Genomic DNA, 20,983 nt, shown 5'->3' on the forward strand with positions numbered 1-20,983 from the left:
TCTCTCAAGATTTTTGATAAGCTGTTTGGCAGAGTGGCAGTTTGTTTATTGATAAACATACAAAAAGTAAACTTGACTGATTGTCATTGAGGTTGTAGTACAGTGACATCCCCAACCATCACTTATATTTATAGATTTTTTATTATTTTTTTCGGTCTTAAATTTCATTCAAGGTGGCATTAAAAAGGTCTTAAAAGTCTTAAATTTGACTTGCTGAAACCTGCAGATACCCTGATGAGTTACTGTGGCAAGAACAGAGCATGGAATGAACACAATGTCGCCAGGGCGACTGACTGGCAAAGACGAGCTTAAATACTGCCTCTGATTACTGCTCGAGAAGCAGGTGAGCGGGCGAGCACTAATCAGAGACAGGTGGACACAATAAGTAACTATGGCAACAAAACAAGGTAGTGAAAAACAGGAAGCAATGGAGTGTTAAACAAAGCCGAACATAACTAAACAAAACATTATCACAAGACATGACAACTCAATGGCATTAATAATGTAGCTTTGCTCTTTTACCAGCAAAAAACCCAAGCAGTAAACATAACGTCTGAAAACAACAGCGCATTATTGTGAAAATTGTCACTTGTCAGGATGCTGCTTCAGGTTAGTTGTGCTTTAGCAGTAATAATGGCATCACATGATTTACAGTGTTTTGTGCTCCATAAGGTCACATGTGGAATGTGTACATACGGTCTTTCTCATAGGACCGTTCGCTATTTATGGCATGGTGGTCGGGGGTTGTTGACTTATTGATGTCATCGTAACATTGACATATTCGGGCATGACTTTGTTGTACTTTTCCTAAATCAGCAGGTTGATGTTTACGTTTATGAAGTTTCTTCCTTGCATGGATTTTTCATGAATAACACCGAGCAGTGGATTGGAGCAGAAGCAACAAGGGGAGGGGGTGAAAGGGGAATATTAAAAGTAGAATGAAAGTATGAATAATCAAATTAATCAAAGAAAACAAGTTGTTGGACAAATGTTCAAAATGCATGCTGGTTTTACTTTCACCCAACAGATGGAGAATTTAGCTGTTGTGACGAGTGTGCGTGTTGTGTTACTGTTTTGGGTTCTGGTATGGGCTGTGTGAGCCCCCACTGTTTGAAGTGAGGTCCGCTGAGGGAAAGCGGGCCGGCAGACCAGTGGTCAGATGACTTCCAGCATGCTGAGGATTGCAGCCAGCTGATGTGGCAGGTGTTTGAGGGGATGTGACCGCCCCGTCCCCTTACAACCGAAGCCTTCCCTTTTCCTTTCTGTCAAGAACCACATAATGACGTAGGAGAAGCGTTAATCGCCATGAGCGGGTTTTAGGCTAATATGAACACTCGGGGCGCAGCAATCTTCTCTGCTTTTGTAACAAGCTGACGTCAGCCGCTCGTCACGGCGAACCGACAAAAGTGTGATGTGACCAAAGCCTTCATGAATGTGCTCTTAACTCGCAATCGGGAGCACGAGGCGCACACTAATCCAGTCTTGTAATTAATGCGATAATAGCTCCTCCATCAAGTGATTCTTGATACGCAAGGATTTGCATACTAGAAAGAAACAGAACGACTTCAAACAATGCACCAAGTCAATGGCCATTGTGGCTTGGTCATGCACACACAGCCATGTTGTTTGTCATATTTGGGCTTTAAAGGGGAACATTATCACAATTTCAAAAGGGTTAAAAACAATAAAAATCAGTTCCCAGTGGCTTGTGGTATTTTTTGAAGTTTTTTTCAAAATTTTACCGGTCTCGGGATATCCCTAACTAAAGCTTTAAAGTGCTTTATTTTCGCTCTCTGCGAAGACACTGGCCGTTTCCCTGTGACGTCATACAGTGCTGCCAATGTAAACAAACAATGGGAATACCACAGCAAGATATAGTGACATTAGCTCGGATTCAAACTCGGATTTCAGCGATTTAAGCGATTCAACAGATTACGCATGTATTGAAACAGATGGTTGGAGTATGAAAGTATTGAAGAAGAAACTGAAGCTATTGAGCGAATTCATAGTCATAGCATGGCCAAATAGCTGCGTTAGCATCGCCGGTAAAATGTGCGGACCAAACGATCAGGACTTTCGCATCCTTTGACACGGGAGCAACTTAAATCCGTTGATTGGTAAGTGTTTTTTTCGCATTAAATGTGGGTGGAAGGAAACATAATATAGTTGCAAATGCATCTACAGGTTATCCATACATCTCTGTACCATGTCTGCTTTAGCACCGCCGGTAAATAGCATGTTAGCATCGATTAGCGTAGCATGTTAGCATCGATTAGATGGCAGTCAACATCAACAAAACTCAACTTTGTGATTTCGTTGACTATCGTTGCAAATGCATCTGCAGGTTATCCATACATCTCTGTGCCATGTCTGCCTTAGCATCGCCAGTAAAATGTGGAGACACTCCGGCACATTCAATGGGGGTCTGGCGGAAGATTTCTTGCCACTTTCGCATCTTCGGGCCAGTGTTGCAACTTGAATCCCTCCCTGTTAGTGTTGTTACACCCTCCGACAACACACCGTCGAAGCATGATGTCTCCAAGATTCCAAAAAATAGTCCAAAAAACGGAAAATAACAGAGCTGTGACCCGGTGTTTGTAATGTGTTGAAAATGAGAATGGCGGGTGTGTTACCTCGGCGACGTCACATTCTGACGTCATCGCCTCCAGTGCGATAAACAGAAAGGCGTTTAATTCGCCAAAATTCACCCATTTAGAGTTCGGAAATCGGTTAAAAAAATAGATGGTCTTTTTTCTGCACCATCAAGGTATATATTGACGCTTACATAGGTCTGGTGATAATGTTCCCCTTTAAACACTTTTCTGACTTCATTTATTCTTGTTTAATTGCCAATCTTTCCACTTGTTTACCCTTTTATATATTTTTTTGAATTATTATACCTTTTTATTGACAAAACACTGACTTTTTCTTGTAACATTGTTATGATCCCTTGTATCGTTTGTTTAGGTTTAATGTCTCTTCTGTCTTCGGTTTCAGCACCCCTGTTTTGTGTCTCCTTGGTTGCCATGGTTATTTATTGTTTTCACCAGCCTCTCAATTAGTTTTCTGGGCGAGCGCGAATCAGAGAGGTTTTTAGTTCTGCCTTTTCCCGTCACTCAGTCTGATGCTTTGGTTTCCTTTACGCAACTGCTAATGTTGTTCCTTGTGTGTCCCGAGCTAAGCTTTGCCTTCTGCATTCCATGTGCCTAGCTATCCTGTTAGCTTCCTGTGTGCAGTCGGCACGCTCTCGCTCTCCTTGTGTTTTGCTTGTTTTGTATTTTTGTATGATTTATGCAAATACATCATTGTCCTTCCTGCACGCTGTCTTCGGAGTTCCTGCATCATCATCGGAAGAACAATCCGCGTACCACCATGCCTCCTCAACCCCTTCCACGTTGCAAACATTCCAACTTTTAGTAGTTATTACTGTGACTTTATTGTTTTCAAGTTAGGACTTTTGAATAATTTATTAGTTTTTTTGTTTGAAATAAGAGCTGGGTGATAAAACAAAAAAGATATACATCAACCGAACGCATTTTTTATTGATGTCGATTACGTGTCTATCGCGATATATATTGATATAATTTTGTCCCCCAGCCATACAAAGCGACTGTTTGTTTTTATTTATAAGGCTTTCTAGAAGGCGCTAACTTTTAACTTCCTGCTACAACCCTGTAAGTAATACACACGCACTTGGAAAAGGTGAAAAGAAGAAGCAGACACTATTCATCAAGAATAGTTAGGCACCGTAATCGAAACGAGGAACCGGAATCATCCAAATTCAAACAATGCCCAACACTAATTAATTTGTTTTGAATAATTACAAAATTAATGAATAAATAAATGTACCAATGTTATTGTTTCAATCGCATGACATATTTGACAGTTGTACACCCCAAAATGTTATTGTTCTTGTGTCGTCTACAACTTTAGACACTCTGCCCCTACTATATACTGTATATCACGATAGACACGTAATGGATATCAATAAAATATGCGTTCGATAAAACCTTTGATTCACATATGAGCTTGAAGTGCCATCCCATTCCTAACCCATAGGGTTCAATATGATGTCGGTCCACCTTTTGCAGTTATTACAGCTTTATCTCTTCTGGGAAGGCTGTCCACAAGGTTGCGTAGTGTGTTTATAGGAATTTTGCACCATTTTTCCAAAAGTGCATTGGTGAGGTAACACACTGATGTTGGTTGAAAAGGCCTGGATCTCAGTCTCTGTTCTAATTCATCCCAAAGGTGTTCTGTCGGGTTTAGGTCAGGACTCTGTGCAGTTCAGTCAAGTTCATCCACCCCTGACTCTGTCATCCATGGCTTTATGGACCTTGCTTTGTGCACTGGTACACAGTCATGTTGGAAGAGGAAAGGGCCAGCTCCAAACTGTTCCCACAAGGTTGGCAGAAGTGGAATTGTCCAAAATGTTTTGGTATCCTGAAGCATTCAAAAGTTCCTTTCACTGGAACTAAGGGGCCAAGCCCAACTCCTACACCATAATTCCTTTTCTACCAAATTTCACACGCTGTACAATGCAGTCCGAAATGTACCGTTCTCCTGGCAAACTCCAAACCCAGACTCGTCCATCAGATTGCCAGATGGAAAAGCGTGATTCATCACTCCAGAAAACGCGTCTCCAGTGGCGACGTACTTTACACCACTACATCCGAGGCTTTGAATTGGACTTGGTACGGTATGGCTTAGATGCAGCTGATCAGCCATGAAAACATAATCCATGATGCTCTCTGCGTACTGTACGTGGGCTAATTGAAAAGTCACATGAAGTTTGGAGCTCTGTAGCAACTGACTGTGTAAAACTTCTTTGCACTATGCTGACCCCTCTCTGTCAGTTTACGTGGCCCACAACTTCATGGCTGAGTTGCTCTTGTTCCCAAACTCTTCCATTGTCTTATAATAAAGCCGACAGTTGAGTTTGTAATATTTAGGAGCGAGGAACTTTCACGGCTGGATTTGTTGCACAGGTGGCATCCAATGACAGTTCCACTTTGGAAATCACTGAGCTCCTGAGAGCGGCCCATTCTTTCACAAATGTTTGTAGAAACATTTTCCATGCCTAAGTGCTGGATTTTTTACACAAGTGATTAGGACACCTGATTCTGATCATTTGGATGGGTGGCCAAATACCTTTGGCTATATAGTGTATATCTACGGTGTCCGCCATGAATGCCAAGCCATTCTACCGACCGACTAACAATTTCTATTCAATATAATTAATAATTGTGAGGCTGCACGGTGGCGGAGGGGTTAGTGCATCTGCCTCACAATACGAAAGTCCTGAGTTGTCCAGAGTTCAATCCCGGGCTCGGGATCTTTCTGTGTGGAGTTTGCACGTTCTCCCCGTGACTGCGTGGGTTCCCTCCGGGTACTCCGGCTTCCTCCCACTTCCAAAGACATGCACCTTGGGATAGGTTGATTGGCAACACTAAAATTGGCCCTAGTGTGTGAATGTGAGTGTGAATGTTGTCTGTCTATCTGTGTGAGGTGGCGACTTGTCCAGGGTGTACCCCGCCTACCGCCCTGATGCAGCTGAGATAGGCTCCAGCGATCCCAAAAGGGACAAGGGATAGAAAATGGATGGATTAATGGATAATTAATAAATGGGAAAATATGTATAAAAAATGTAACGATCTGTGAAACCGCTAATGGTAACATAAGCCAACTCGTGGTGTTCTTTGTAAGTTACAAACAACCCCTTCATCACGGGAGAGAAGAGAGAAAAATGTCCCTCTTAATCTTGTCAGAGTTTACAGCTGCATGTCTGGCGAGGGATGCAATTATACGTTTTTTTTCCCAGAATGCTCTGTTGGTGGCGTGAAAATAAACAGCGCGACATTCGGTCTCTCTTAGTCTATATTTGCCGATCGTGTCGCGGTCATCTGAAAGGGACACTAATTTAGTTTAAAAATAGCCTCTGTTTACCGAATCAAAAATCAGATTAGGCGCCCATTGGGTTGGGTCACAAAATGGGGTCATGTTTTATAGAGGGGGTGTTTTTTTTTTTTTTTTTAGAGGAGCGCGGGAGGCCAAGGTTTATCAAACATAAACATGAGCCGACAAATGCTATTCCACTGGGCGTGTTTTATTACTCAGCAGTGTGAAGCGCAAAGAGAAGCAGACTTGTTTTGGCCTGCCTTCAATTGCACCTCTTCCTGTTTACGTGACGATGTATGAAAGCCATCGAGACGCTGCTCTGGCTTTGTTGGCCTCGCCGTGCACTGACACAACGGCCGCCATCAGAAGCAGCCCGCAGGCTTAAAGGGGAATTGCACTTATTTTTGGAATTTTGCTTATTGTTCACAATCATTGTAAGAGACAACAACACGCGTGTCTTTTTTTTTAAAGGGGGAACATTATCACAATTTCAAAAGCGTTAAAACCAATAAAAATCAGTTCGCAGTGGCTTATTTTATTTTTTGAAGTTTTTTTCAAAATTTTACCCATCCCGGAATACCCCTCAAATAAGCTTTAAAGTGCCTGATTTTCGCCATCTGTGAAACCATCGTCTATTTTCCTGTGACGTCATCCAGTGATGCCAATACGGATAACACAGCAAGATATAGCGACATTAGCTCGGATTCAGACTCGGATTTCAGCGGCTTAAGCGATTCAACAGATTACCGAATTTTTTGGACTATAAATCGCAGTCTTCTCCACAGTCCAGCGGGGGGTGAGACCCGGCCAAAAAAAAAAAAAAAAAAAAAAAAAAAAAATATATATATATATATATATATTTTTATAGTTTGGCCAAGTCTCACCCACGGCCAAACTATAAAAAAAAAAAACGTGACTTATAGTCCGAAAAATACGGTACGCATGTATTGAAACGGATGGTTGGAGTATGGAGGCAGATAGCGAAAACAAAATTGAAGAAGAAACTGGAGCTATTGAGCGAATAGCTTTTGACGCTATTCGGCCATGTTTGCCTTAGCATCGCCGGTAAAATGTGCAGACCAACGATCGGAAGTTGCGCATCTTGTGACACTGGATCAACTTAAATCCGTCGATTGGTAAGTGTTTATTTGGCATTAAATGTGGATGGAGGGAAACGCTGGATGTAAATATAGCTGCAAATGTACATACAGCTAGCTTAAATAGCATGTTAGCATCGATTAGCTGGCAGTCATGCCACGACCAAATATGTCTGATTAGCACATAAGTCAACAACATCAACGAAACTCACCTTTGTGATTTTGTTGACTTTATCGTTGGAAATGCATCTGCAGGTTATCCATACATCTCTGTGCCATGTCTGCCTTAGCACCGCCGGTAAAATGTGCAGACACTCCGGCACATTCAATGGGGGTCTGGCGGCAGATTTCTTTGACTTTATCGTTGGAAATGCATCTGCTTTGAGTGTCGCAGGATATCCACACAATCTTGCCATCTCTGTAGTACCATAGCTTTCGTCGGTAAAGTGTGCGGAACAAACGACTGACCACTTCGTCGGCTTTCCCCACACCCTCGTATTTTGAACAAATTTCGTCCAAATTCTTGCCACTTTCGCATCTTCGGGCTAGTAGTGCAACTTGAATCCCTCCCTGTTAGTGTTGTTACACCCTCCGACAACACACCGACGAGGCATGATGTCTCCAAGGTTCCAGAAAATAGTCGAAAAAACGGAAAATAACAGAGCTGAGACGCGGTGTTTGTAATGTGTTTGAGAAAATGGCTGCTTTATTACTAAGTGACATCACGTTCTGACGTCATCGCTCTGAGAGCGATAAATAGAAAGGCGTTTAATTCGCCAAAATTCACCCATTTACAGTTCGGAAATCGATTAAAAAAATATATGGTCTTTTTTCTGCAACACCAAGGTATATATTGACGCTTACACAGGTCTGGTGATAATGTTCCCCTTTAAAGATGATTAAAAAAAAACGCTTGAAAAATGAGGCAAATGGGAGTCACTGTTGTAGCCTTCAAAGCCCTCTAACAGGGGTCTCAAACTCAATTTACCTGGAGGCCACTGGACGCAGAGTCTGGGTGAGGTTAGGCCGCAGAAAAAGATTTCTTAAAAAAAATGTAATATACTCCTCAGCATGTCTAGTTTTATAATGATGTTTCAAATTGTAAATTGTATCCCTTGTACACCGCAACTTTCTCTGTGCAAATAAGACACGTTGGGGTGCCGCTGTGCTAGACAGACATTGCATCTCCCACTTTTCCTGGAATTGTCTTTGCTCATCACTAACCCTTCTTTCCACTGCAGGCTTTGAAAAATACATGTTTGGGGTTGTGGAATATATTTGTATTTAGCCGACGCACGGAGAATAATGTTATTTCCGCAATGTGTGTTAAGTTCCGCTTTTCCTCCCTACAACAACTCGGCGGTTGGCGAATAGTAGCTGGGAAAGTACCGGAATAGTGAGCGCAAAAAAGTGACAGCTCCCGCAGTGTTATCCGGCGTCATATAGAAATATTTGTAGTGTTCATCGTGTGAGGCAATGCAAATTAAACAATAAAAAAAACAAATATTTGTTTGAATTGGTCCAGGTTATCAGGGACTGTTATTACTGACGGACAGGTGTCACGGTGTTACAAGAAAACCCTTGTCTCCATGGCAACATTTCTGTCGCTTTTACTCATTTGCCGCTTTTCCACTTACGCAGGGGTAGGCAACCCAGAACGTTGAAAGAGCCATTTTTGGACCCACATAACACAATGCTGTCAAGCGCCATTCATATAAAACTTGCGGCCCGCACTAACATTAAACTTTCATATTAAGGTAGGGGCCGCAAAATAACGTCTTGCGGCCTGGGGGCCGCATGTCTGAGACCCCTGCTCTAAAACAATTTCAACATTTTATATACACGCTGCAAGTCTATACATGATGTAGTCACAGACACATTCATAACAATACGTAATATGTACAATATTTACCGTATTTTGGACATTTCAATCATTTCCGGGACTGATTTATTCCGCGCATTGATTTACGTGTTTCCATAGCAACGCACGCCTGGCTTCTGGCAACATGTGTGTTCTAATCACAGCAGACTTGGTAACAGACAACAAGGACGACTATTTTTGGACAAATGAGGATTTACAACCTTATACCTTTAAAGCTAAATATACTGCTGCTTATAGAAACGAGCATGACGGAAGAATGAGACGTTGGAGCTTACAGAAGCCGGGAGTGAAGCGATTTTTGCGCTATAATTATGGAACTTGGAGACAAGCTATTTCGACATAAATGGATTGCATTTTTAAAATCAACAGGAAACGTTCCCGGCAGCTTGACCAGACGAACAAATATAATATCGATCATGATACATGCAGCACACCATGCGTGTTATTTCAACTACATACATACGCGTCTGGCTAGCTCAGCTGTGCACAAACAAAACATGAAACGTAGGCTAATAGTTTACAGATATTATAATATGATTGTTTGTTTTTCAATCAGTACAAAGTGGTGTTCTATTGCAGTGTTGTGCATTACAAACTCAAACGTGTTTCGTGTTGCTGTAGAAGCTAGGTTATCTCTTGCTGTAGTTAGCTTTCACAGCTAATACATTAGCAAGCTGATGTGTTAGTATGCTAGAAAAAGAGTGTTTACCCTTACAATGACAATGTCGCTACAGCTTGGTTATTATACAGGTCACGAAATGTAAATGAAGTATTGTTGACGGTTTTTGAATGCATTTTTAAACTGATTTAGTGGTAGAGTTGATTGCTCCCATTAGGTGCATTGCTAGGTACTTAGAACAAGATGATTTTTATATTAGTGCGAAAAAAAAACATTTTGTCTGCTTCTCTCATAATGATTGTGAACGATTCCAAAAAAACAGTGCAGTTCCCTCAATCCTCTTTTTTTTCTTCTTCTAGGAAATGATTGGCATTCCGGGTGGTTAACTAATGAGGAGAGAAGTGCCTTTAAAGTGGAACTGCCTATTGTTCCCAATCCTTATGAGAGACAGGAATAAAAAAGGTTTTGTTTTTCTTTTGCATTCTAACATTTAAAAATCAGCTTGCTCTAGTTGGCTAGCAATGCAACTAATGGGAGCAATCAATTCTACCTCTAAATCAAATTAAAAATGCATTCAAAAACTTACATTAAAACCAACAATACTTCATTTACATTCTGTAACCTGTATAATAACCAAGCTGTTGTAACATACATTTTGTAAGAGCGAACACTTAGGAACTTTTCCTAGCGTAGTAATACAACCGCGTGCTTCGATGTTAGTCGTAAAAGCGATATGCTAGCTTTTTTTACGTCAGCACCCGAAACGAGTTTAAGTTTGTAATGCACAACACTGCGATAGCTGATCAATCTGTACTGACTTAAAAACATGAACAATCATATTACAGTATGTGTAAAGTATTAGCCTGCATTTCATGTTTTGTTTGTACACAGCTGAGCTAGCCAGAGAGGGTATGTACTATAGTTAAACTAACACTCATGACGTGTTGCATGTATCATGATCAATATTAAAGTGACTCACTCGATGGACAGTTGTCTGTTCGGTCCAGCTGGCTGGGTACACTTTTTCTCGTTCATTTGTGTAAGTACTCCATTTAGTGTCGAAATTGCATGGTTTCAAAAACTCATCTCACACCTCTCGGTTTTCTGTCTGCTACAACGTCTCACTTTTCTTCCATGCTCGCTTCTATAAACAGTAGTTCATCCTCAGTATATTCAGCTTCAAAAAGATAAGGTTATGAATGCTCATTTACCCAAAAATAGTCGTCTTTGTTGTCTGTTGCCTAATAATCCCATGATTAGAACACACGCGCGCGTTTGTTTCCGGAAGTAGGAACACTCAGTTGATGCCATAAGCCAGAAGTGCGTTGCTATGGAAACAGAAATCAATACGCAGAACAAATCAGTCCTGACAATGATTAAAATTATCAAAATCTGGTAAATATTGAACATATTACATATTGTTATGAAAGTGTATGTTACTACATTGTATATAGACTTGCAGTGTGTATATAAAATGTTGGAAGTTGTTTTAGAGGGCTTTAAACGGTGACTCCAATTACCCGCATCTTCCAAGCGTTTTTTTTTTTTTCATCCTCTTAATCCTTTAAAAAAAAAGACAACTGTTCTTGTCTCTCATAATGATTGATAATGATTGATAGGCAACATTCCAAAAAAAGTGCAGTTCCCCTTTAACTTTCTGTCCCTCTTGCACTTTAGGGTTTCAGTTTGCAAGTTGCAACCCCCCAGCCTCTTCATTCCCTGCACCCTCATTTTAATAATGGTCTCATCAGGAAATGGGGGCTGAGAGTTTCTCTGCGAACAAACAAATTAGCCTTTGTGTGCCAGTAGCTCCACCCCTCCGCCCTCTCCTTCCTCCCGCACTCGCGGGCGGCAAGAAAATTCACAATGAAAACAAAACAAAGTCTGCAGCCTGCGGGCTTTGTGTTTGATTGCAGCACCCGTTTGATTTGTCATCAGTCTTAATACAACCAGTTGGTCAGGGATGCATAAACAAAATGTTGTTGCCGTTTTGTCACTTAAAACAATCCTGCAAAGCCCACGTGACGCCGCCTTCACGGCCATGTTGAGTCTGTGTTTTGACTGGGATCATGAACTGCAGTTGGAAAACATGGCTGTTTGTCTCCTTGGACACACTGTGACAGAGGCTGCTCCACTGCGCTAAGCCGCTGTAAGAACATAACAGGTTTAAGCAAGGAGCTCATATGTCGAGGCATTTCCTGCCACGCTTGTTGACGCCCCGACCTTCAACGTGCTGCAAAACAGTCAAAAAGCAAATGTTGAATATGTCCAAATAACACATAGCCTCTCCACTTTTTATTGTTCTTAAACAACTTATATTAGTGTTTGGACAAACTAATTACCCCTTGACGACCAATGAAAGTTTATCTATGATCCAACGAGGAACACATTTTATTATTAATCAATTGAATAATCTTTACTTTTTTTAAATCAAAATTAATTCTGGTCCTTTCTAAAATAAATTCTATTCCATGTCACACTTTATCCTAACGCTGCAACGATTCATCGTTTGAGTTGATTAGGATAAAGCTTTCATTTATAATCTGTTGCTTTGATTGATTTAGTGAAACTTATACAAATGTATATATATGTATATATATATATATATATATATATATATATATATATATATATATATATGTATGTGTACATATATATATACACATATATATGTGTATATATATACATATTTATATGTATATGTGTACATTTATACCGTATGTATATATACATGTATGTATATATATATATATGTGTGTAAATATATATATATATATATATATATATATATATATATATATATATATATATACATATGTAAATATATATGTATGTATGTACAGTACAGGCCAAAAATTTGGACACACTTTCTCATTCAAAGCGTTTCCTATATTTTTTTACATTGTAGATTGTAAGTGAAAGCATGAAAACAATGTATGCACACATGTGGAGTTATGTACTTAACTAACCACATGTGTTCATTCATAGTTTGGAAGCCTTCAGTGACAATCCACAATTTAAATAGTGTGTCAAAACTTTTTTTTCTTTAATTGACACAGACAAAACAGGCGGTTCTGGTAATAATTATGAACAAATAGCAGAATTAACAACTTCAGTGCATTGCAATCCATCAAGAAGATGTAAACAAAACACTTTTGGAAAAGCTGCCAGGTATTTACTGTTGTTTGCACAGGTTGCAACAATAAAATGCAGAGAAAAGCAAGCTGTGCATGAAGTAACGGTGTTAAAACACCACAGTAACACAAGTGCAAGATACAATTAAGATACAGTTAAGTGCCACAAAGTAAACTAAACAGCAGCTTTAGTGTAGAAGTTGAAATGCACACACACACGCACGGAAAAAGCTAGCAGCTTAGTTGCCAAAATTTTGGTGTTAAATTTACACTGGTTTTTACAACAATATATTGCTAATGGAAAAACAGTACAAGTTCTTTTTTTATTCTGCCAACTTAGCTGCCAGTTTTTCTGCCGTAAAACAAATGTACTGTCTATCCATTTAACACAAAAAACAATAGTTGTTTTTTTTCAATTTACAGTAATATGATGTAAAAAAAAACAACGTACAATTTATTGTCATTTTTATTAATTTGATGGGTAGTTTGTTGTCAAGTTAAGTATTTTTATTTATTCTTATTTAGACAAAAACATGTTTGGAAAGTATGATAATATGCTGTAATATTTGTTGCAATATTGGACACTATTAAAGTTTAAAAGGTATGCAATTTCAAGACAAACATTTTTTCTGTCAAAATGAATAAAATCAATTAAATTTAGGGAGAAAATATTAAGTACGTTATTGACACATAACAATTCCAGGTGTTTGCAGGCCAGATAAAATGATGTCTGGCCCACAGGCCTTGAGTTTCACACCTGTGCTTTAAAAGGTACAATGCACAATACAAAAACATGCAATATTAAAAAAATCTGCCTTTACAAACATAATAATGTTTATTTTGGACCCTTTTATGTATACGTGATGCAGCATTAGCCTGCATCTCACTCAAAGTGGTTCCTAATGCATTGCCACTCTCAAACTCTTTGCATTTGCTGAAACATGTTGACATCTAGGTTTGTGTTCATGAGTCATGTTCTAACACCTCAGCAACATGACAGGTGTCGGTGAAGGTGCTCCAACCAACCCAAAAATAAACCATTGAAAGACAATCACATTATGAGAAACACGTGGTAATAGTTGCTTGTCATCAATAATAAATGCTGTTTATTGTTCACATCTTTGTGAGCGTGCGAGAGGACTGCCCCAGTCCCCTTGGAGTCAAATGTCCACTCCCAGACTCGTAGGACAAGCGGCTCGGTTCTGCTCAATGTCTTTATATGATATATGAAGGTTGAAGGACGTGTTTACTACCCCTAATTTTTTTCACATGACTATGTACAGCATTTGTTTTTGAAAGCTGAGTCTTCTACTCCCCAACCATCCATTTTCTACTGCTTGTCCCTTTCCGGGTCGCGGGGGTGCTGCAGCCTATCTCAGCTGCATTCGGGCGGTAGGCGGGGTACACCCTGGGCAAGTCGCCACCTCATTGCAGGGCCAGCACATCCTCAGGGGCATGTTTTTGGAGGTGGGAGGAAGCCCGAGTACCCGGTGAGAACCCACGCAGTCACGGGGAGAACATGCAAACTGTCTTACTGTATTTATGACGCGTGGATTAACTTGAAATATCTCACTCAGCACGGAAAGACACCCACTGTAACTGCACTGTGACTAAGGAGCACATTTATGTAAAATTGTTCAAACGGAGCATCTAATTGACCCTTTGACCACATGTCTCTTCCAGTCTGCGGTCCCAGTATCGACATCCGAAACGACATCAGCGAGTTCAAGTTTCTGGAGAACTGCACTGTAGTGGAGGGCTACCTGCAGATCCTCCTCATCAACACCAACAACAGTAAGACCAAGAACCAGGAGGTGCTGCGCTCCCTCAACTTCCCCAAGCTGACCGTCATCACCGACTACCTCCTGCTGTTCCGCGTCGCCGGCCTGGACAGCTTGAGCACGCTCTTCCCCAACCTGAGCGTCATCCGCGGGCGAAATCTCTTCTACAACTACGCCCTGGTGGTATACGAGATGTTCAGCCTGAAGGATATCGGCTTGTACAACCTGAGGAACATCACCCGTGGGGCCGTCCGGATCGAGAAGAACGCCGAGCTCTGCTACTTGGACTCTGTGGACTGGTCTCTGATTATGGATGCAGAGTTTAACAATATCGTGAGTGGGAATAAGAAGACCAAGGAGTGTGACAATGTCTGTCCTGGCATCATGGAGGACAACCCGCTTTGTCAGCAGACCACCTTCAATAACAAACAGGAATACCGCTGCTGGACCTCCAACCGATGTCAGAAAGGTAAGCTCAGTTCCATCTGAGTTTTCTAGTCTTCCATGTTGGCTTTACATTCATAGAATCTGACAAATCCCGTGAAGCCCTGTCGTCTTTTGCCTTCATTTCCGTTTGTAGGATTGTCCTCTTCTTGCCAGTGCAAATATCTCTGCCCTGTTCATTGTATAGGGTTGTCTCGTCTTTAGGGCTATTTAGGGATCTGCAGTATAGAGCGGTGGGTATTAGTGGGGAGGCCTACTTTGCTTGAGGTTGAACGCGCTCTGCCAAGAAATCAGCTAGTCTACCTGTCTGGACCTTGTCAGTTAAATATTTGCCTTAGGGACTTTTTTTTTTGGAAGGGGAGCGGGGGAATTTATGAAAGGGGATGTATTGACGAATCATCTGGGGGAGAGTCATCCCTGTTCAACTTGGGTCCAGCACTCGGGTTGTGTGAAAAACTGATCAGAGGAGGGTCATGTGACTCTGAGCGTGTAACCCAAGAGTCTGCCTTGATCATAAAAAGGACATTATTTCATTTTACTTATTTCCATCCATCAATCCATTTTCTACCGCTTGTCCCGTTCGGAGTCGCGGGGGTGCTGGAGCCTATCTCAGCCATTGTTGACAAATCTGTTAAATTTAGAGGTTAGAGGGCTAAAAGTTGGCTGCGTTGTTTTGAACAGGTTATTCTTTCAAATGACATGGCACTTTTTGTAAAATTCTTCCTAATAGGAGAGAATCATTTACAATGCATTTAGCCACTTTGCCAATTGTGGTTGCCCAGTGAAACACATATTTTCCAATGTACTGAATACCTGACATGTTATATATGCTAAGAATCTCACTTCGAAAAACAAGGAAACATTGTTTTTGGTTTAATTACAGTTTTCAACCACTGATTAAAGCGAGAAACATATCATTTATTCGTTGGCCCGCGAGATGGCAGAGTCATTCTGGCTAGGTAGGGTGTTTACATAATAAATTTAAATATCTTGTTTGTTTGATACAGGCTTTTTGGATACTATTTTGTGGACATCGTGACTCAAACCAGACACCATGAAGTGTTCTCCTTAAAAACTACATGCACAGAAATTACTTATATGACCCAATCCAAACAACCTTCCCTAATCATGGCACAGAAAAAAAACAACCAGCACAAAAAGTCAACAAACATGTCACACACAACACAACCTGCTCCCTGAATTTTGTGGATAGTATAATAAACCGATAACTACCATAAAAAAATCTAAATGACACCCATTTAAATACATTTCAAGGCATGATGGGAAAAATGCAAAAACTCTGGCACATTTTAAATGCTTGATATTTGTGATTGTTTACAAAATGTTAAGGAAGCCGTCACGAAGGTAAACAAGGTAGGAGTCGAAATTTCATATGCTCTTATTATTCAATTCTAATATTAATAATTATATATACATTTTATTATAATAATACGTACACATATAAATGCATAGGCAATAAAATAAAAAAAATAGTAGCTCAATGCAGCCCCCCCAGTCAAAAAATTTGGACACCCTTGCTACACAGTGTTTTTTATGGTTGTTTATCGAAATGTTAAAATCTGACAACAAATGACTTAAATGCAGTAAAAAAGGATAGTGGTGGGTTGTTATTGCTGCAGAGAGGTGTTTAAATATGGTTTTAAAGACATGTTGTGTCTATTGCCAGTGTGTATATGTGCCCACTAAACCACTAGATGACGACAGATTACAGCACTTACAACACTCCAAAAATAATAATGCATCAAAATCCTTGTTGGTATGAATCATTGACCTATTAAAGGCTGTAATTACCTTATCTGAAGTATTCAACTTTGCAACTTGTTTTTGGAAATATTGAATATTTTGTGTTTTTCCCATGATAAAAAAATATTGTTCTTTTGAAAATATGTTTTTACAAAAAGAGCATAAAAATGAATAAACATTACAACTATTGAAAAACTGTATGACTACGAATAAGTCCGAAGCTGTTAAATAAATTGAAGTTAAAAAAATGAATATATGACTTACAGTAGGTAGTTAAGTAAAATCCCTTTTTCGGCGCTTAGGAGGCTTAATGTAGTTTTAAATTAAGTAGACTCAAGGTTTAAGTTGGAATCTTACTTAATATTTGCAAAAAAAATGGGACCTATGACGAATTTTTTTTTATGACATATAAATCTTTTTAAACAAAGGTGGATACTCCTGTTAACACTCAACTTAAAAACTTTCAGTTTTGGTTGATTTTGGCGACGCCAGTGGGCCAAAGAGGACCACATTTCGCATGAGGACTAGCGCATTGAGCGTCAAACTGCCATGAGATTACAAATATTGCATCTCTAATGGTTATGCTGATACATTAGCACAATGTTTTTCAACCTTTTCAACCAAGTCACATTTTTTCCATTCAAAAAATTCCGAGGCACACCACCGGCAGAAAACATAAAAAAATTTAACTACGATATTGACAATAAAAAGTGGATCTCGCAATTGTTGGATATGAATTCAAACCATAACCATCAATATTGCTCTTGTCACAATGTAGGTGTACTGTTGCGACCTGTCACATCACGCAATGACTTATTTTGAGTTTTTTGGTGTGCAGTGTTTTAGTTATTTTCTTGCGCTCCTATTTTGGTGGCTTTTCCCCTTTTGTTGGTATTTTCATGTAGCAGTTTCATGTCTTCCTTGAATGCTATTCCTTGCACCTGCTTTGTTTTCCTAATCAAGACTATTTAAGTTGTGCGGACGTTATCCTTCTTCGTGGGGACATTGTTGATTGTCGTGTTATGTACGGATATGATTTGTGGACGCTGTCTGCTTCACACGCTGTAAGTCTTTGCTGTCGTCCGGCATTCTGTTTTTGATTACTTTGCAGCCAATTCACATTTAGTTTTGTTTTGCTTCAATGCCTTTTCTTAGTGGCAGTCGCCTTTTGTTTATTTTTGGTTTAAGTGTTAGATACCTTTCTGCCTACATGCTGCCTTCCGCGTATTGTGATGACGACAAACATGTTCCCGAGATCGACAAAGCAATTAGCTACCTGCTGCCACCTACTGATATGAAAGAGTATTACATGGTTACTCTGCCGAGCTCTAGACAGTACAGAAACTCAACAACGGCACATTTGCGGATTATAATTACTGGTTTGCAAAAAATATTCTTAACCCAATTAGGTGAAATTAGATAATCTCCCACGGCACACTAGTGTGTCACAGCACAGCAGTTGAAAAACACTGTATTAGCAGAAACTATCAAGAAATGATCTTGGATTGTGCTACACACATGACGCTACTACTGAGAATGTATCGGGGCGGATGCTGGTCCAAAGCAAAGAAAGACCAGTGGGAGAGCCTCAAAAGGCACTTACTAGTTTAGCAGGAACAAAGCCAGGGCAGCATCAGCTTGTAAATCTTTCCTCATCTTTGAGCTCACGCCACCGAGTAGAAGCCGGGCCAATGTCCATCCTTGATTGTACTTTTATCCGGGTAACCTCCCTTGTTCTTCTTTTGTCCTGTAAGACAAAATTTTTCGTTTATTTGGTCGTTTCGCAGCGTTGGCCATGATAGTATTAATTGCACGTCAGAGTTCTTCTTCGCCTTCTTTTAGTTTTTTGACTGCAGGCAAGTGTTTGCTTCGACTTCCGTCTTTTCAACGAAATGGAAAACGGGGAGTGAAATATGCCGTAAAGTAAGTCAGCACATTTGTAGTTTTTTGTGTGGCATATTTCCTGCCACCCTCCTCATAGTTGCTAAAAGCCAGTGAAAGCGATACTGGCCCTCTCAGGCCATGACAATGGTGTCATTTAAGTAGTTGTAAGTCCATGTGTCATCCCAAAAGTTATGAAAATATTTTATGAAGGTTCCACAGTTACTTCTGCTACTGCTTTAAAAAATGCCACAACTTTAAATCATGAAGTTCATGCATTTTGGCGTGAGTTTGCACGCAGTTCGGGATGTTCCTATCTGCTGGATTTTGCAGTGTGGCTACTGTACGTTGTGATGTCACATTTAGGTGGACGTTCCGACAAGGACCGATCACATTCGAACCGATGTGGTACCATTTTCTCGTACCTGTGAATCGATACCAGTACTCAACTGTACCATTTTTTGGGCATTTTTGTGTGTTATTAAATAATAATTGTTTTTGATATTAAAGCCTCATTTTTAATTGCAACATTTGAAAAAGAGCTGATTACGGTAACTGCTGTTCAGTTGTTGTATCTCGTTTTGTTATCATCCGTCTTAGTATGATTTGCAAGTGTCACATTAAGTTGCAGTTAGAGTTGCAAGTCCAAGATGTTAAATGGCAGTAGTGTATAGTTTATGGTGTGATTTTTTTATTTTATTTGTTGCGCTATAAAAAGTGTTAATACTGTAAGTATTGTACTTAATACACACCAGTTGTTTGGTTGTAACTTGCATCTTGTTGTGATTAACAAATTTGGAGTCGTTGAAATTGCCATTTAAAATTGCTAATGCTATTCAGTCGCATGTCAAAAGCAAAGCCAATGTATATTAGTATAAAGCTAACACATTTTATGAACATTGGAGACTTACTTTACTTACAATGGAGCGTGTTTGAGTCAATTTCTTTGTTGGTATTGAAAATTGCAACTTTACCTGGAGGTAGTTTGGCTGAGTCCGCTCTCAGTGCTGCTGGGGTGATTGCCAAATGCACTGTTGGATTTTACGTGAATCCAACTGGATTTAGCACCCACCCCTAATTTGGACATTTTTGTTAAGGTCTCAGCCAAAATGCAGGGATTTCTGTTGAGGTCAGCTGAATTTGAGGAAACACAAGATAAGGTAGAATGATATATTATTTTATTAAAATAGTCGCTAGAGCATAACAACACCGACATGCGACAATGCTACTAAACAAACTTTTTCAATGCAGTCCGAATCAATCGGAGAGTGTGCAGGCATGCCTATATAAAGTTTATGAAGTTTATTTTGACCATAAACCAAAGGTTTTTTTCAAATCGATTGAACCAATTAATTGACTCGGTTGACATTTTAGGTTGCAGTCTATTTGGTCCCTGACTCAAATTCCAAGTGCTTCCTTCTCAGAGTATTGTGTTTCCCATACAATGTATCCATTTCCTTTGGCCACCCATGCACTGCTCCCAACATTTTCCTCCTAAGGTCGGGGTCAGGAATGATTATTCGAGCGCAAGGGAAGGGGTCACGCACTTTCATTGTTGGACAACAAAAAGGCCTATGATGTGTTTTGTCAGGGGTCCTTCAGTCTGTTTTAAAAAGCCTTTAAACCCAAACAATAGTTGTCAATTTGGATTTGTCCCAAAAGCATTTCCAGCCAGGTTTTTTTTTTTTTTTGATGACAGCAACTTGAAGGAATCTGATCTTATCTCTTAGAGTCTAGCAGGATCCTTAATTTGTGACAGGATTCCTTCACCTTCAGATAATGCTGGGAAAATGCTTCTTACTGGAGACCTGTTTACTGCTCCCATGGTCAGTCGAAAGTCTCCAACACTACCCCCCACATCCCACCCCTTCTTCTCTCCATCCATCCCTCAGAACAAATAGTGGAGATCAAGATTGCGCCCTTTCCCTAGTGACTTCCCCCCAGTGCTTCTTGATGGACTTTATTGTTGTGCTTTGGGTTGATTTGCGGCCGTGTAGGCTGACCTGCATGCTGTTATCGATTGTTTTGATCCATAAAACATCGGCGATGGAATTAAAAGATTTACTGTGGTTTGAAAATATATGTTTTCAAGGTCTACAAACGGTCATTGGTGGCATCGACTCAACCTGATCTTGTCGCCCTGCGTCGGTTGCATTGTAAAACGAGCGTAATACCCTCTGTTGTTACCCCCACACGGGAGGATGCTTTGAAACTGTCTCGGAGGCCCAGACAGAGGTCAGGGTGAATGCATTCATCCCGCCATGAAGTCTCAAGGCTGCAGATAAAAGCTTCAGAGAGGCTGGACACTGTGGGAAAATAAGACGTTATAATAGGACACACTGAAGCCTGACAAAGAACGACTGGGATAGTCAATTTATTTGACTACAATTTGTGGGTTTATGTAGAGCGCCCCGTCATTTATAAATTCCATTGACATCTTTAAAAGTATTTTTAATCCTCAAGATAAGACCGGAAAAATTGGG

At 40.1% G+C, this 20,983-nt stretch overlaps 1 protein-coding gene across 1 annotated transcript in view; it reads left to right on the plus strand.

The window, feature by feature from the left end:
- The window catches only part of LOC133549397 (insulin-like growth factor 1 receptor), a 219,681-nt gene that overhangs the window by 12,002 nt on the left and 186,696 nt on the right, over positions 1 to 20,983 (plus strand). The window contains exon 2 of the mRNA XM_061894772.1: positions 14,314 to 14,880. Within this exon, the coding sequence (XP_061750756.1) occupies positions 14,314 to 14,880 (567 nt within the window). The remainder of the gene's footprint in view (positions 1 to 14,313; positions 14,881 to 20,983) is intronic.

The sequence above is a fragment of the Nerophis ophidion genome, linkage group LG03, assembly GCF_033978795.1.
Source record: "Nerophis ophidion isolate RoL-2023_Sa linkage group LG03, RoL_Noph_v1.0, whole genome shotgun sequence".
Taxonomy (NCBI): domain Eukaryota; kingdom Metazoa; phylum Chordata; class Actinopteri; order Syngnathiformes; family Syngnathidae; genus Nerophis; species Nerophis ophidion.